General features: G+C 39.6%; 1 protein-coding gene across 1 annotated transcript in view; it reads right to left on the minus strand.

The window, feature by feature from the left end:
- Positions 1–18,612, minus strand: part of SAMSN1 (SAM domain, SH3 domain and nuclear localization signals 1) — a 129,751-nt gene that overhangs the window by 100,873 nt on the left and 10,266 nt on the right. The window contains exons 3-5 of the mRNA XM_019476574.2: positions 6,503–6,543; positions 3,799–3,836; positions 2,285–2,371 (exon numbers count right to left, since the gene is read on the minus strand). Of these exons, the coding sequence (XP_019332119.1) occupies positions 2,285–2,371; positions 3,799–3,836; positions 6,503–6,543 (166 nt within the window). The remainder of the gene's footprint in view (positions 1–2,284; positions 2,372–3,798; positions 3,837–6,502; positions 6,544–18,612) is intronic.

Here is an 18,612-nt window from a genome sequence, read left to right on the forward strand (position 1 = left end):
CCAGCAGGGAGGGGAAAGCAAGCAGCAGCGAGCTGCCCTCTGGGCTTTTTCAGGCCTGAGCTGGATGTTGGGGAGGAAGTTGATTGGAGCACTCCCACCTTGCAGACCCCTAACCCCTCCAACTGGGGTACTGGGGGGAGCTGGGTTGGGCCTGTGGGGCTGCAATCCTGCCCCCCCCCTCCTCCCCCCAGCTCAGGTTGGGAAAAGGAGAGAAGGGGAAGTGGGCAGCACTGAGCTGGAGTGGGGGTGGATCTGACCCCCTCATCTCACAGGCCCAGCCTGACTCCCTCCAGTACCCAATCCAGGGGGGCTTGGATGACTCCAATCCATACCCTCTCCAGCTCAAGCTAGGCAAAGACCAGCTGGTAGCTTGCTGCTGCTTGCTTCCCCCTGTTCCTTTCCTCTCCTTCCCTGCTGACAGCCCCAGAGGTGGGGCTGGGCTGCATCATACTAGCCCTGCACACACAAAAAATGAATCCCAGGGAACACAAGTTCTCTAAGGTGCTCTAAAGCAGAATCCCTTCACCTGATACCTCATTTGAGGAAGGTTAATTTTTTATGTGATCAGCCACTTGAAAAGCACTCTGCAGCCATGAACATGTGTCACTACATGGCTGTAGAATGCTTTCTGGGGCCCAATCATGTGAAAAATCCAACTTTTGTCTGCAACCATATAGAAAGAAAGAAAAGTAGTTACTGTTCATGCTTAGTAAGATCTAAAGTAGCCTATCTATTACCTTTTGGTTTCATCCAAGCACAAAACGGACCTGAGATCTGCATTTCAAATGTGGAAATATCTTACAGTAAACCTCATGGAGAAATGTTTTTAAAGAACTGTGGTACCTTTTAATTATTAAGCTGAATTTTGTATTTTCCATTCTCTGTGTCTATCAATTGATTTGAGGTGGTGGTTGTGGGTGCTGCTTTGATGCAGCGGGGGCAGAAGTCATGAGAGCAGAACCAGCAGGCGGACAAGCCGTCATGGCTCTGCAAGTGACAATGCTTTCACTTCAGCTCCTTCATCAGGGAGCCAGCTATGAGGGAATCAGGGAGTTGTCATGGTACACTAGATTTGGATGAGTGTAAATCCACAGGATATTCTGGAGGACAAAGCAGCTCTCAACACAGGGAGGGAGCAGAGTTGAACTGCAGGAGTCTGCTCCCTGCCTGTGCTAAGCACTGTGACAGTGACCACTGCAAATCCTTCCATATTTCTAGCCCCCTTTGTTGCCCTTCTCTGGACTTTTTCAGTCAGGAAATATGACATAAGCTTCTTGTCCTATATTCCCTTACTCAGGCTGACCAAAGTACTCCGACCAAAGTTAATCAAAATTTTGCCTGAATAAGGAGTAAGGGCCTGTAGCTTCTGCTTTAGATTACAAGCAGTGCTTAGAACAGCTAGTAATAATGTAGAAAAGGATGGAATAGGTTTTCATTTAAAGCCTGAAGATTTTCCTTCTACCACAACCAGTTAATCCTTTGACCTCATCTTTTTTGCAAAGATGTTGGGCAGAGATGCAGCTCGGTGGTCCTGTGCCCGAGGTGACAGCGGTGCATGGGGGCAGCAACTGCAGCCAGGTTGCCAGCAGTGGCAGTGGCTTAGCCAGCAGTGTGGGGCGCTGCTCTTTCTGCACCCACCCCCAAGTCAGTGCCTGGGGCTGGTGCCCGGGTCATACCCCCCATATTACATTACTGAATTTGCCTCATCCCAGCCCCACACAAACTAAGTAGATTTTATGAGAGGGATTTCTGCCAGACCTCTAGGCAGTAAAGTGAACACCAGCCATAGGCACAAGGTGGGGAAAGGACAGCCTTGTGACTCCAGTGTTGCTTCCTGCAAACCTTTGACCTAAAATAGAGGCGTATTGTACATCCTTTCCTCTCTATGTGAGTTTTGTTGCTGCTGGGTCTCCCTAAAATGACTTCTCTGGTGCATGTAGAGCCCAGCTCTGCTGTAATGCAAGAACCATAGAGCTTCAGCTAATGCTTGTATCACTGCTGCCTGCCCCAGTGCAACGTAGTGGAAGCCACTCTGCAGCAGAAACCTCCAATGGCCCATAGACTGCAGGGTGAACTTCCCCCAGGGTGCATTCTTAGCTTCCTTGTTTTAAAGCAAGCTTTATTTAAACTACTTTTTTCTTCCCGTTGGGGAGAAGGTAAATCTCAAAAGGCCTTGACAAATTATTTAGCTAGATTATTGGTGAAAAATGAGAAATTTTCCTAGGTGCCCTTTAAAATACTTTGTGGAAAATGCAAAATCAGCTGAAATACATTTTGCAATTACCTTCAAGCTGACAGTGCCTTCTGATGTACGAATTATTCTCGGGCTTCTTGGAATCCTGCCAAAGAGTGCCATTCACAGTTTTCCTCTCTAAAGTAAAAGCACAGAAAAGAGTCACCTGCATTTATATTACCCCTGTAAAATAATGGGAAAGTCTATAAAATAAAATCAGAATGCAAATCAGATGAGTGCAACAGAACACTGTAGCATCTGCTTAAACACAAACATGAATAAATGATTTTGCCAAAGTGGAAATGTGATGGATGAATAGAATCCAGTGTGGCAGACTACGAGTTCCATCATCTGTTGGCAGTGCCTGCAGTCCCATTTAACACAGTTTAAACATTATTACTACTGCTATTACTACAGCCATTACCTCTGGTTTCAAGCTTTCCTCATTCTGTGGCTTTTCAATCTATTTTTTTTTTCTTGCTGTTAGGATTTTATACAAATGCTACTTAGAATTTTAGAGAACTACTTAGTCAGTGTGAGCACCTCTAGCCCCTAGTTGATGGCACAGACACTAAACTGCTTAAACATCAATACTGCTTATATTAAAGCATGAAAGGGGCTAGTGCTTTAGGAGTGAGATCTTTCTCCATGGGGACCTTTATACTGTGTAGCATCATGAAAGCCATGATGTCCCTTGATAACCACTGACTTATTATGAAATTACGGCCCTTACCCTGTCATTGTCAGAGAACTTTCATAATGAAGCCACTTTTTGGGCAAATTAACTATTTGAAGGGGTGTAGCAAGGTCTTTCAGTGACTGGGGCAGAGGTGGGGGCAGGGAGAATTAGGCTGACCACTGGAGGCAGGGGTGGGGGGTAGGGGAAGAGGAGTCTTACCTGTTCTAGCTTTCACCACTGGGGCAGCAGCTGCTACTACTATGGCTGCTGCTGTAGCAGTGCAGGTCTGAGCTGCTGCTGCTGTGGGATAGGCAGTGGTGTGGGCTCCCCAGGGTCTATTTCTGGTGCTCCATTCACCCTCCCCTCAAGCACAGAACTCTGCCTCCCATGGCAAACCATCACAGGGGGATGTCACTCCACCCGCTCTTCCTCAGATACATAACTGGGCAGGGGCCACAACTGAATAGATAGGTCATAATATTCTTTAAAAGCACCATGCAATAACTCCTGAAATTTTACAGAAAATAACTTTCTTCATTAGTTAACTGCACTCATGACCTTCAGCAGCCAAGCGAAAACTGAATCTTTTTAACAAATGAAACAGAGATGAGACTAATCTGATTGGATCAGAGGGGCTTGGGTTCTTTGTTTAAATGGATAAAACAAACACCAAACATTCTGCATGACCATTTCATTTCGGCCAGATTCTTAGTTTGGTTTCTGCTTCAATCTGAATTTTTTTTAAAAGAGCTTATGGAGGGGAAATGGTGACGTGTTTTTTTTTTCTCTGTGTGGATTCCAACAGCCTGAAAGCAAATTAAAGCCTTAAGTATATTTGACAGTTTACAATTAACATGGATCGTAACTGGTTTAAAGGGTTACTAACCAAATGCTTCATTTTCAGACACAGACTTCTGGATAGATCTAGAAGAAATTAAAAACATGTGTCATTATCTCAAACTTAGAATTAACAAGTAAAATAAGTTTAATCAAACATGGATAGCTGCAACCTAATTCTTCAAAGCAGTGCACAGGGATTTAGCTGTGAAACTCCTGCTGGTTTTAATTGGCGCTACCCAGCTTCTTTCATGAAGAGGATTCCTCCCCTTCCCCCCCCCCCCCCCCCCCCCCCCCGCACATATACAAGCACACTGTCTACATAGGGATTTCTGGGCTTTATAGATATTTCTTCAGAAAATATGGTTGTTAGAGTCTCTTTCTGGAATGAAACATTGATAATATAGTCAAAGAGCCCACTGAAAAGGCCAAATGACAGTTTTCTTTCTTGACCTGAAAAAGCCCAGATCCTTAGCAGACTTTAGAATCTGGAATTTGGTGCCTCAGCAATGGACTAAACATAGGCTCTGCATCTGAACAGATTTAACATGATGCTTTCCAAAATCTAGATACATATCTTATGCTTAAATATGAGATCTATTTTTGGCATATCAATATACAAACACACTAATTCAATCTACCTGCATCCATATGTAGCCATTTGCCTGAATAAATCATGATTAAAGAAGTATATGCTAAATCCGTTTTATCCAGCTTACCCCAAAATAATTGTTTGAGTTATTGTTCTGTGGGCCACATTCAAACAGAATTTCTATGGCAGCATTGGCATATAAGCACTGAAGTGGTCAAACTACTCTTAACAAAATAATCCTTAGGCACTTATGTGTGATCTTATTCTCCCTCACTCACATCTGTGGAAAACCACTGATTCATCTCTTTCAATGAGCTGTCATCTGAGTTTTAACCCTAAATCATAAAAAAGCAATGAGAACAAAGTTTCAACCAACTTTTGTGCTAACTCTTTTACAGGGACTTAAGTAGATGGAATAGGTTTGCGTTTAGGTGCCTAACAAGTGGAATAGTATCTGGCCTTGATTTTCTTCCAACTGATTAATTACTAGCCAAATAGATTGGATGAATCTTTTTGCAGTCTGCAGGTTGACAACTTGGATTATCACATAGGTGCTATTTGCACCATATGGTTGGTCACCTCAATCTCATGTTACTGTCCTAAGTGATCGGAGTTACTGAAAAGTTATAATAATGAAGGAACCACAAATAACATGGTTATGACATACAAATAACCATGTATGCTAAAGTTCATTAAATTTTTGAAATGTGAGACTTTCCTGGTAACATGGTAATTACTTGAATACAACAAATAATGCCTCATAAATCAGAATCTTTGCCTGCTGTTGAGAAATTGCTTGTGAATCAGTATTCTTACTTTTTGACCAGTAGCAGAGCAAGATCAGCTACCAAAGCAATAGAGCTCTTACTGTTTCTTCCAAATCTTTGGTGTGTGAATTAGAATTTCTCAGAAAAATCTGTTCATAACACAAATACTCTAAAGTTAATGCAGCCAATATTAAAAAAACAAAACAAAGCTATTTACCTGAATCCAAGTTGACTTCAAATTTAAAGATGACCCCCAATAATTAAATCCATATGTAGAAAAATTATAAATTTGTTATAATTTTCCAGGTGTAGAATTGTTGGAAGGTTGTTTTAAATTTGTCTCTCCCACTGCTACAGAGGAGAAAGCAGTGGCAGGGGGGCAGGTGTCCCCCTTGTCCTCTACCTCCCACTCACTTCTTCCCCCCCCAAATCCTGCCTGCTCACTCTCCAGCTCCTATGGGCTCCATGCCCTGGGGTGGAATCTTGTGAGAGATGGAGTCACACCTGACAGTAAGGAAAGGGAGGGGGAAGAGGCTGCAGGAGCAGGAAGGAGCAGAAGCTATAGAGGTCAGGTAGGGGCAGGGGCAGGCAGCTGCTGTTTGTCTCACTTTGGCCCTGGCTCTCCTTGTATTCAAATCCAAGGAAAGTTTTTCCCCCCATTCAGCATGGGGGAAACCGCCACTTGAGTGAATACAGTATATGATCCTATGGTATCTAAGGATTTTCCTGTCTGTTACAGACAGACAGATTAAATCTCAGTCCAGCATTCCATTAGATGAAATTTCATTTGAAACAGACCATTCTATTAATGCAATAAACTGCAAGCTCAAGACAAAATGAATTTTCAAAAAAAATATTCCTCTCCTCACTGAACTATTAATACTTAGAGGTCATTAGCCCAAATGATAACGTTGTGTGATACACAATTTACTTGAACCACGGTGCTGTCACAGATACACTGGATAAAATATCGTCTGACTTGGTTAATCCAAGTCATTTTGTAAACTAATTTTTTATTTGGATTAAAAACAACCCATCTTCTAAAGATTATGGGGTCAATGGTACAAACATGCCATGAAGTGGGTTACCATTTCAATCTTTTAGAAAATCAGACATATGGCAAGCCAAACTCAGATTAATGAGGACTAACATTATTTGATGTTGGATGCTCTGGTTCTGTTATTCTGAAAAGAAGCTTTGTGGATATGAACAAATGATGTCAAAGAGCTTTAGTAATGCATTCCAAGCTTGTCACTTGTTTTCTATTCAGAGACATTAATACAGATATAATATGTAAATTAAATCACAAGTAAGAGACATAATAAAATGGGAAGGCTGAAAGGTACAGACAAAAATTTTGACATTCCATGGAACTAAAAAGCATCTAAACTTACTTTCTCTTTTTGGTCAGGGTGTTTTCAAAGTCAGAAAATTCCTTAAAAATAAAGACAGAAGGGACATAATTTTTGAAAATCAAGAATGTTTATACATGTATGTAATTTAACTTACATTTAAGACAAGCAAATTTTTATATTCTTTTCATTATTGAGTTTGATGCACTTTTTAAAAAATAGTTTAGCTTAGGGAGGTATTGTACCATAGAAAGATATGTAGTTAGTGTCTAAATGATTTGCTTTTCAAAATTCCTGAACTGATACCAACTGAGTATGCAAGGCTCCAAAACTGAAACTTAACAATCACAACACCTAGAAAAAAATTGACTACGTTGCCTTTATTAACCAGCCAATGCCATATTTCTTGTATAAAATTATTTTTTATAAATATTGCCTCTCAAAAACAAAACACCTGTATAGGTTATACCTGCCTACTGCAACAGAATTTGGTTTGGGACATGAGAAGAAAGATGCAAGGTTTATGTCATTGGTTACATGCATAGGAATGAGGTTTTTTGAAAAAATAGCAAGAAATTCTGAGGGGTGAAATCCTAACCTTTTAAAAGTTAGTTGGAGTCATCCTGGGTCCTGAAGTTAATTTTAACGATAGGAAAGGCTCCAGAAATCAAACCAGGATAGAATAGGATATCTGATCAAGATACTATTTTGACACCTCTTTAGACAAAATGACAGGACAATAAATCAATTTCATGTCTATTGCTGCCAGCATTGGAAGCATAACATGGTGTAAATTTCCCATGATGGACATTACTTCTACTGGAGAGACAGCAACACACATTAAAGAAGGAAACATATTTCCCCACATACTTACAGTTTTGTTTGTTTTAGTTATTTTCAGCTACTGTTTTCAGTTATTACCAGCTATACCAACATTTTTATATTTTGACCATGATAATAGTATCTAAGAAAGTAGCCCATACTATATGACAAGAATCCATACAATAATTAAGTATAAAAAAGAGTATTTTATTTTTGCTCTTTTCCCTTCCATTTGTGTTGTCTTTTCCCAATGTAAAACCTACTAGAGGTAAGAAGACAAAGGAATGGAGAGGAACAATACTTGTATTAAGCCTTTCTTGTAGACTGGGTAAGAATGGAATATTTCATTATATATTGGGTGGGATGTTTTAGTTGGGTATAGGAGGTCTTTTAAGTGTCTTGACATTTGTGAATTTTGATTATTATACATGGGGGGGGGGTTCCCCAAGAATGTTATGCATCACTGGGGCTGCGCACCCCATCCAAAAGATCTGGGAGAATCCTGCATTTGTCCTGCATTTCTCCTGCATTTGTTTTCCAGGTAGAAAGACTTACCTGAGCAGACACTCACATACTAAGCTCCTGAGAAGAGCATAAAACTTACAGTGCTGATGCTGTGCAGCTAGAGATCCCCTTTACCCACATCTTGGGGTGATCTTCAGGCTCCCTCAGTCTGCCTGGAGACAGATGGCAGCAGTGCACAGAGCAGCCTTGACTTGCTGATCCAATCTGCTCAGGGTCAGCCTGTGTCTCCCTGCAGCACAATGTAGGTATTGCAAAGAGAACATATTCTGCTCCCTGCTTGACTGGAGCAGTAGAATCCAGCCTAAGTGACACACTTGGGGGAGAAAAGGGGAAAGCCCAGGAACAAAGCACCCTAGGATGCTGGAGCACTGTGCTGTGGTTTCTTTCAGAAGGGAAAGTATACGGGCATTCACCCTCCCAGGAGAAACTCTCTTGGGAGCAATTTAACCCTTGTTGTTCCCAGGTTATTTTTTTCCAGAGCAGTCACTTTTGGTGTTTCCCCAGTAGACTTTCCTAATAGAAACTGAATGTCTGTACATGGCCTGGGTTTGCACATAGCTATAGTATACAAATAAAAAAAGTGCACAATGTTCAATATCTGCTTTGAAATATTACATGCAATTTAAGATTAATGCATTGTGGATAAAAGCACAATATTTTAGCCTTAGGCACAGGTATGATATTGTTCTGCAGCCCTCAAAGAAATGGCTGTGTTAGATTAGCTCGGGTCCTAACATACAGGATTCTACATCACAAACCAGAATTAATAATGGACTTTTGACTAAGGCAAGGTCTGGAATTTCTCCAGATAAAAGACAATCTTCCTAAAGGTTTCAGTCTTGCCATCTCATCATAGTATCTATCAGGCAAAAATAGTGTGTCCCACAGAAAATACTACATGATAAACTAGGGAGTGTTCATGGGTATTAATTACAATGAATTTATGATGCTATTTCAGATAAAAGGGAAACCACAACTTGTGAGAAGAACTCTGTTTACTTTCCTCCATGTCTAGAGTTTATAGGAAATAGGTGAAAGAGTAACACGGTGTTTCCCAAACTTTTGATACCTAGGGCGCACATTTTTTCTGGATTAAAATTGAGAGCACATATCACTCATACCCAAAAATGTGGTTTGTGTGCATATATATTTCAGAAAAGACATGGATGGGGGCCTTGAGGCTAAAAAAAATGAGAATCACTGATCTAGCTAATGCCACTTATGAGTGGCAGGGGCAGGCCTTAACTCTCCTGTGTCTTGATTTTTCCACTGTTAGCCCCTTCCCGACCCCCCATTTGTACCTCAGGGGCATGGACAGCCCGTGGAGATGAGGTAGGGTCTCACATACTGGGAACCATCCCCACAGCCTCTCCTGCTGGCCCCAGGAGTGTGGGAGGAGCTGAGGGGATGAGCTGGGCTGCTAAGACCAGCTTTGTTCATGCATGTATCTGCCTGCCAGCTGCTGCTGGGATTGGGAGAGGAAGCAGGGGAGAGAGGAAAGGAGAACGTGGGCAGCACAGGGGATGCCTGAAGGCAGCCCCCAGTGGAGAAGCCACAGTTACTACTGGAGTAGTTGGGGCAGACATGGGATGCTGGACAGTGGAGGAGAGCATTTACCTCCACACACAGGGGGATCCTGTGGCACACTTCCATTTCTCTCACGAGACACACTTTGGAAAATCACTGGAGTAACATAACCAAGAGTTCCTTATGGAAGCAGAGTGCCAAAAATGGCTATAAGATATCAAGATGTTTATTTCAATACTGTTCTCTAGAGGAAGGACTGTTCTTAGGAGTCAGAGGCCATAGGTCAGTATAATTCAAAATGAAATATTCTACAAATCCATAGTAGCTCTCTATTTTGTACTGAGTTGTAGCTCTGCCTTGTAACCAGCTGTTCCAAACAGCTGTTCATTATCCAGAATCCATCTCTTTGAAATGAAAGTTGTCAATAGAGATAGTTTATATTGATATCAGAGACTTTTCATTCCTAGATTAGAAATGAGGGAACATTAAATCCAACTGAATATGGAGCGGACATTGGAAATTAACTCTGAATGTCCCCCTTTCAAAGAGATAAATACTGAACCTCTGTCTATCCATTCTTCTGGAAAGAATGAACATTTATATTTGAGAAACCTGAGATTTGTTCTCTATTGGCAGCAAACTGCTTGCTCTGTCATGTGAGATTCATGTTTCAGAGCTCTCTTAAAATCCAGCTAGACTTTACCTGATTTAGGACATGCAGGGATATGAATATAGTATTATTGATTGGTACTAATTGAAAATGACAGCATAAGGATAGCAAAATGTATTCAACAGTACTATTCATGCCATGTCCAAGATAGATCGGCATGTTTTTCTTACACACAAAAAAATTATTATTGTTTGCATTAGAATATCATTATAGCTATGGGGGAATGAGATGGATTTGTACCACTTCATGAGCAAAATTCCTGACTAGGTTTTAATTGCAAAATCTTTACTGCTGTGATAGTAAAGAAAGAACAAAAAACAATGCAACTTGATTTTCAGTTCTCAGGGTTTCAGATCCCTGGCCAGCAATTACAAACAGTATATTTTTCACTTACAAAAGTAGAAAATATGCTACAGAAATCTTTTAGGAGAGCAAAAAATGAAACAGTTTATTACTACTTTCAGCATCCATTTTAAGAGTATAATTACACTGATAACCTCCCCCTCTCCCCACAAAAAAGAAAAACCCCAACAACTTTACAGGAGAATATGCAAAGTAAATCTTTCTAAAAATATATTTCAGAACAACTGAATCAATATTACAAAGAAGCTAAAATATATATTCACAAAAATTCAGAAATAATGTTGTTTTTAATGGGGGCAGTCTTTCCCTGAAGTATAGAACACTGCCATTCTTGACCATACCAAAATCCTCGTACATATCTGTTCATGTTGTTATCATTATTATACCAATAATCCCTTTCTTACATATTTTCATTAAATGACTCTGAAAGGAGGGCAACATTTTAAATACTGATTTAAAAAAGAATGGACTCCTTTAATGCTTGCCTAGAAAGCCTGTTGCTGTGAGAGTTGCAAGGTGGCAGGAGAGAGAGGATCATTTTAGTTGAATGGTCCTCTCTGAAGCACACCGGAAATCAAATGCCCATTATAACATTGTAGATTAAGGAAGGTACTATGATTGATTTTGATTTTGCTGGCAATAACTCTAAAAGACTGATAAGTTATTTGGCATTTTTCGGATACACTGGGAAGCTGATGACATCATAGGCAGTGGTCAAAAAATGGGTGGAACCCATGGCATCTGACAACTGCAAAATGACAAAAAACAAATGAAATTTTCTTCTTGATCAAGGCATTTTTTAAAAAAAGGCTTAAGAAATGCATCAACTCTCCAGGTAGGAGAATGAAACATCAAATCATAGAAAGTACCAATTTGAAGGATTTACCATTGATGAAATATCCTTTATGATCTCTACTAGATTGAACTTCTATCATCTACGTCCAGCTACCAGGGATTGGGGGGACTGGCATATCCGTAGCAGGGGTGAGGGGAGTTACCTAGGCCAAGAGGACATAGTCAGGGGGGTTAAAAATAACCCATCAGGGTCCTGGGAGTAAGAACAGCATAGCCCTGGGACTGTGGCAAGCTGGGTTTTCCCAGCCCTGGGGCTGTGCTGTGAATGCATATGGGGATTACTAGGTCAGGTTAACCCCTTATCAATCTAAAGTTAGCATACCTCAGAGGTGTACTAACTTTAGGTTGGGTATGCTATTTTTAGGGTGACCTATGCCCTGTGAACATCTGCACACAGACATTTAGATCAACGTAACCGTGGTCAGATCAATCTAAATATAACACTTACTTGTACATACCCTAACAGGGCTCAGGCAAGTTTGCATTTTTTTTTTTGTTTATGTAGGATGAGAGAGCAAAAGGATGAACCTATCTAACCCAATCGATGCCCCTGCCATAAGGTACATAACAAACAGAAATAAAATTCAACAGCCAGCACAACACAGAACTGTTCTCCTTTACTCCTTTTTCCGATCTGATTCTTTACAAATGACCATCTTAGCAGGTCTCTCCCCAAATATCTGCATGCTCAGGTCAGCAAATCAGGACTAGTTTTGACCTGTTCAATGAAACTTATTCCATGGCCAAAGGCCCCTTCTTGAGGATACTCTACTACAACCCCAGTCCTTTACCAGAAGCAGGATCAATTTTGAACACCTTCTCTGCCCACAGCTGCAGCAGTTGGGCAGAGAAAGAAGTGGTCCTCAAGAAGAAATAGTTTACCACCATGTGCCCCCTTTCCATGGGTACTCATACAGATTAAATACATGGTATGAGCTTTGATTGACCCCCAGTTTAGCATTTAAGCACCTGGCTTAAGACCATACCGACTGAGCAGAGCACTTAAGCGCACACACCGCTGAAAATGCATGAATAGGTCCTACAGTCAGAACTTTTCATGTGATGGGGAGCATCCTACAGAAGCTGAGTGATAGATGTAAAAATGAGAGAGAAGTACAAATGATCAGTTAATAAGCTTAATGGCTCCCTCTAAGGTGTAGGTCTAGTAACTCACATGCTTGAAATAGCAGATAAGATTATACACAGTCCTTTGGCCTCAGCAGCATTTTTCCACAGGATTTATGGGCTGAAACGTCATCCCTAATCTTGTTTTCCACTTCCAGAGACTATTTTATATATAAGCATGTTGATTTTACAGCTAGCACAGTGACACAGCATTTAGTTGTTATTTTTAGTTAACTACTGAACTGAGTCCTCCTTCAAAACAGAACAAAACAAAACCTACAACAAGCTGTGCAAGCCTCTTATTAATTCCTGGTGCCTCAGCAGTTTGCTTAACTGATTTAGCAGCATTTTTATTGATGTTGAATTTTAATTGGTGAAACTCAAGTGCAACATCTCTAAAATATTCCAGTTAGGGAAACTAAAATATATGACATGGGTGAGCAAGGGCCAAAATGATAGATTATTCTGTTTACTGTTGAGTATGCATCTTTAGTGGACATTCCAGTGCCACTCTGAAAAAAATCCCCACTGAACAATATGCAAAATGGTTTTGATGCAATTTGTGCAGATTAGTATCTTGGATTTTCTAATTCACATCAACAGTAAAACCCATCTGCTTCTCTAGTCTGGCTCAGTGAAAATAAACAGTTTTGTTGGACAGGTTGATTATTTTTTATTTAGTTCTGTGGCCCAACCTTACATTAAAATAATGAAGAATCTGAATCAATCCAACCACACCAAGTAAAAAAAAAAAAAAAAGATTAAACTGTTACTCCACCCTTGATTTTCACTCTGGGACACATGCAGTTTTTCAGCATGGAGCTGGATGTTGTGAATCTGTGTCTACAGTAGTTCTACAACTTAAAGGATAATCTTTATTAGCCATCTATTATGAAGTGCCAGAATTGCAGTGTGAAGTTATATATCATATGTATGACAGTATTGTAGCTGAGCCCAAAGCTCTGAGATCAATTAATTTACATTTTGAATTCGTTTCAGCTAAGTCCAGTTCCTACAGATAAGCATGCCTAAAACATTAGCACAACTGTCACTAACTGGCATTGTGGCTAATAGTCTCATCTGAGGAGGCTAAGGCTGTAACGACCTGAAGGCCAAAATGCTCTTGAAGGCCCCACCTACATTATGAGAGTAATCATGATGCAGTAGAGTCCTGTAATATTGTTGAGCCACACAACTGAAGTATTTTTTTTCGCCTATAGAGGCAGAAAAGACCTGGCAGAGCCATGTTAGAGAAGCGTTTCTTTGAAGAAGCAGCTACATGTACAACATGGTTTTCACATATGCTTATTTTTGGCTAGTTATGCAGACATATGAAAGATATGTTGCTCTGTTGCTTAAAGAGTAAGAAATTATATTTTTCTTTAGTCAGACTCTATGTATATGTCACTATCATATTTCAATCTGATTATTTTCTAAAATACAGTAGAAGTGGTGTCACCCAGACAAGTTGAGGTACACTGACAAGGCTCAAATTATTGCCTTTGCTGTTCTATGTAAAGGAAGTTGTATAATGCCCTTTCCAGAGAAGTTTCCATTCTTTGTCATGTTCAGAGCATTCACAGAGGATTTAAGTCTCCAGGGTTCTCAGGTTAGAATCTTTCACCAGCACTACTAATAAACTTTCATTTAAAAGGGGAAGTAGGTTAAAAAAAAACAAACAAGAAAGAAAATTCATTTCTCTCTATGAACTCATATGCCATCTGCAATTTACATAATGGGAAAAAAGTTCTCTTTCTTCAAAAAGGAAAACTCTATCACTACAAGGGATTTCAGGAGAATATCAAATTAATTTTTTGCTCTAGATCTCTGAGATTCAAATAATCACTTGTTCTAATGAGACTTCCCAGCATGCACTATCTTGGCAATGGCAACACTATAGTATCTGCACACATGTAACGTGGAAACAGTTCTTTATTTTTTACTGAAACGTATATGCAACTATTTACACAGAAGAGGTAATGGTTTTGCTACTGCCCTTCCAAGGATCTTGTGGCTGGGCGACTCCCTTTCCCTTATCCGGAAGTTCCTGCTGACCTCACCCAAAGTTCTGCAATTATGGAATACCACATTTCCTCAACGCTCTGTGTGTCCAAGAGGATTCACTCTGTCATATCTTCCTCTTTTTTCAAAAAACCTAACTATGCTAATGACATTAAAATAACAACTATTACAAACATAAACTAACACTTCTCAGTCTCTTTGGCTGTTTCAGCAATGTTCCAGCTTTACTGTATCACAGCCCCTCTTTGTCTGTGTTCTTGTCTGCATTTGACTGTTCGGTCTCCTGGTCACATTCTGAGTCAACTTGTGTATTATTTTCAACTTGTGTCTCTGTTCCTATTTTGCTTATATGAACTCATTGTGAAATTTTTGAGATGTCTTTGATTTCTTCTTAAGATTTGACCATTACCTATGGTCACCAAGTATGAGTGAGATGACTCCTCCTTGATTACCGTAACTTTAAATGGCCAGTGTTCCATCTTGCCAAATTTGTATAGAGTCTTGACCCTTTATTGTTATTCTGCATCTTTTTGTACTTTCCCAATCTTTTCCCCACTATTGTACACTCTTTTGCAGACCCTTCATTTCTGGCCCAGGTCAGGTAGTCAAGTTTTTACATGCCTGTTCTAGAGAAGTTCCACAGGTGATTTTCCACATTGCAGAAGTGTAGCTCTGGAATTAAGTAGTACCAAGTAGGGATCTTCTTCTTCCTCCATTGATTTTTTTCAATAGGTTCTTCACAATGTGTATTCCACATTCTGCTAGTCCACTGCCTTGAGGGTAATTGCGACTGATGTTTCAAGACAAAAATTATACATTTAAGCAAAATATCAAAGTTCCCTATTGTTGAACATAAATTACAATTCTTGGAATCCCATGACATGCAAATATTAATTTAATATGGCTGACAAGTGCTGCCACTGTGGTAGCTTCAAGTGACATTCTGTGAAATTAGTAGAATAATCTATTATAATCAGGTGGTCATGTCTTCCCAAACTGAACAGATCAGTTCCTACTTTTTCCCATGGAATAGCAAGTTGCTTAAGGAGTATCATTGGTTCTTTTTGCTGGGCATCCCTGTACTTCTGATGTCCTCCACACTCCCTCACCATGTCTTCAATATCACTGTTCATCTGTAGCCAAAAGATAACATCTCTGCTTCCTTTTTTTCATATGGTCATTCCCACATGTCTTTCATGTATTCATTCCAAAATTTTCTCTCTCATCACTGTAGGAATCAGAGCCTGTATATGCTTTATGACTATTTGTGAGATCACTGAGAGTTCATTTTAATTTTGAAATATGTGGGTCAAAAATGGTGATTTTTTTTTTCTTCCTTTCTTGAATCACTTCTCACACTTTCATCTTTAGCCATTTTCATCATCAGTTCATCCCAAATGCCTGGAGATGCATTGCATGATGCTTTAATTATTTTGCCCCAAATCATCAGTTTAAGAACTATTTGATAGAAGGTGGTCAGGTCTACACATGCATTAATGCACTGTAATTAGTGCACAGTAAGTTTAGTACCTGTAATAACAGGTACTAAATGAACAGTAATCCATACTACTGTGCAGTAGCATTGGCACATGTATTTTAAGTGGCACTAATGTACAGTAGACTAATTCTACTTTCACCATGATGTACTAATGCACGGTAGAATTAGTCTACTGCACTTTTAGCATCTTGTGTAGACATACCTAGTATGTTCTTAAAAGTATGTCTGCCATCACCAAGTCATATCCAAATTAGAGCTCCAGGGTTGTATCATACTTCCGCAATTTCAGAAGTAGCTGTAGCATTCTTGGTCATGCATCTCTAATTCCTTTTTTGAATATTTCAATCAGTGGTTTGTAATCTATTTCTGCAGTGAATCTCTGACTGTACAGTAACTCACAGAATCATGTACATCCATAAGCTAGGCCAAGGGTCTCTTTTTCAATTTGTGCATATAATTTTTCTGCAGCTGTCATAGCCCTAAATGCATATGAGACTGAAAACCAATCAGTTCACAGTACTGCAATAGTACTGTTTCCAATCCATCTTTTGAGGCATCTGTGAAGAATTTGAAGTCTTTTAATGGGTCAAAAAATTGAATCATGGAGTCTGGTGTCAAAAAGTATTTTAGATCATTAAATTTGCTTTTATACTCTGGCATCCAGGCCCATTTCATGCCTTTATAGACAAGATTCCTTAGGGAACGTGTGAATTCTCTTTTTATCTTCAGTTTTTGCATGTTCAGTATGACCTGAACATTTGAATCATCAGCTAATATTATTTCTGAGGTCATTTTCTCACTAAATATGTCATTCCTGTTGTTTGAAACAGATGTTTGTCCTTATTCATTTTCAGGTTGTTAGTTCTTACAATATCCAGTACTTTTCTCAGTTGTTGTTGATGTTCAGTGACACCACACCTGCTCACTGTATGGTGAAATGAGCTGAGCGTATTCCAAAAGGTAGTCTTAGAAAGGCTAAATGGAGTGTTTAAAGTGAAGATCTTTGAACTCTCAGTATCCAAAGAGATTTCCCAAACACCTGTTGATGCATCTAATACACTGAAAAATTTGGCTACTGCCATCTCTGACAGAAGTTCACTTCTTGTATGGGAAAGTGTGCTTTTTAAAATGTTTTTACTCAACTACTCTTCCTCCACATACAAGTCTGTTTCTACACTTATTAGACATACGTTCCTGTCTTCTCTGCACATTTAAGCATAATGATTCAGTTTATTACAGCTTCTACATTTTTACCCAATGCTGGACACTTGCTATGCTGTTTGCCACAAAGCTGACATTTTTTATGGCTTTCCACATAACTGTGCTTGCCCAGCTTAATTTTTGTAGCCTTTTATTTGACTAGTTTACTGAATACACTTACGGTCGTCTTTTGTGCATCTTCCTCTAGGCCTTTTACTTGTTTTTCTGCTTGTTCTGTAGATTAGCATAAACATCTTGCCTTTTCTAGTATCAAGGGTCTCTCTCCTGCCCTGGCAGAAATTCAGTTAAAGGTGTGATGGGGCCCAATCCCTGATCCCCATAGTCGCACCTCCTGATATGTCATCTATGAGCTATGATTGTGGGATCAGGGATCATATCCAAATTGCATCCTATTGCTGATCAAAAGGGAGCTGAAGAGCTGGGTGTTTCCATGGCTTGGAGCACCAGTCAGCTGATAGTTGTTCCCTGCTGGAGGATCACATCGGAGCCCTTCAGTTGTTCGGCATGAAATGTTATACCAGTAATACTTTGGTCTTGAAAGGCTAAGGTGTTTCCCAAATTATTATTTGGGAAACAGTAGACTCCAGACCATTTACTTGATATTTTATATTTTTTAGCATTGAGATTTAGTTTTTCACTGTTCATAAGTCTGCACCTATAATTTTGCTTCTTTAGATATTTTTCAGAAAACAGAACAGGAAAAAGAATTATAACATTAATAAGTGACAAGCTTAACTGATAGATTTACCCAGCATTTCAATAAACTACTATTTGCAAGGACAATTTTTTGTATAGTTGAATTCCACCCATCTTCTACATTTTTCTATCCAGCAATATGCTCTCCAAATTTTAACAAGGTGTCCATTCAGAAATGTGTTGCCTTACTCTGTTACATCTTAAATTGCCTTGGTAAAATACTCTTATTTCCATGCCAAAAATAGATTGGTTTCTATGGCTTCTGTTGGTATCTGGACTTCCCTTCCTTCCTTCAGTTTCTCTTTTAGCTAATCCCTTTCTACTTCCTCTCATCACCTTTCCTGTCCTTTAGTACAATTAATATACAAGAACAAAAATAGTAAAAATAAATAAAACCCTTTTAAAATTACCCATTTGTTTTCTGAAAAAAACAAAGAACACACATAGTATTACCAAATAAGGACTCTTTTCACTCTGGGTGCTAGATCTCTTTTTGCATTATTTTGCATCCTCTGGCTCAAAATGGTTCTCCTAGTTTCTACCTGGCATGAATGCTTGTTGGTGAGCAAAGTGGCCAGTTAAAGAATGAGTTCTTTTTGAGTCTTTATAAGACCAGATCTTTTTTGACTACTACTGGCATCCCATAGCTAAAGTGAGGGAGTGAGTCACTTTAGGTGGTGTCAGAGGTCAAGTAAGAAAAAAAAATATCAGATGCCCTATAGCCCTTGTAATGATTGAGAGGTTACTGGGGTCACAGGATTTCTCACTCGGCATACTGGTGTTGACCCCTGGGAAAAAATGGTAGTCATTGTACTTTTACCTAGAAGA

The sequence above is a fragment of the Alligator mississippiensis genome, chromosome 1 (assembly GCF_030867095.1).
Source record: "Alligator mississippiensis isolate rAllMis1 chromosome 1, rAllMis1, whole genome shotgun sequence".
In the NCBI taxonomy this organism is placed as follows: domain Eukaryota; kingdom Metazoa; phylum Chordata; order Crocodylia; family Alligatoridae; genus Alligator; species Alligator mississippiensis.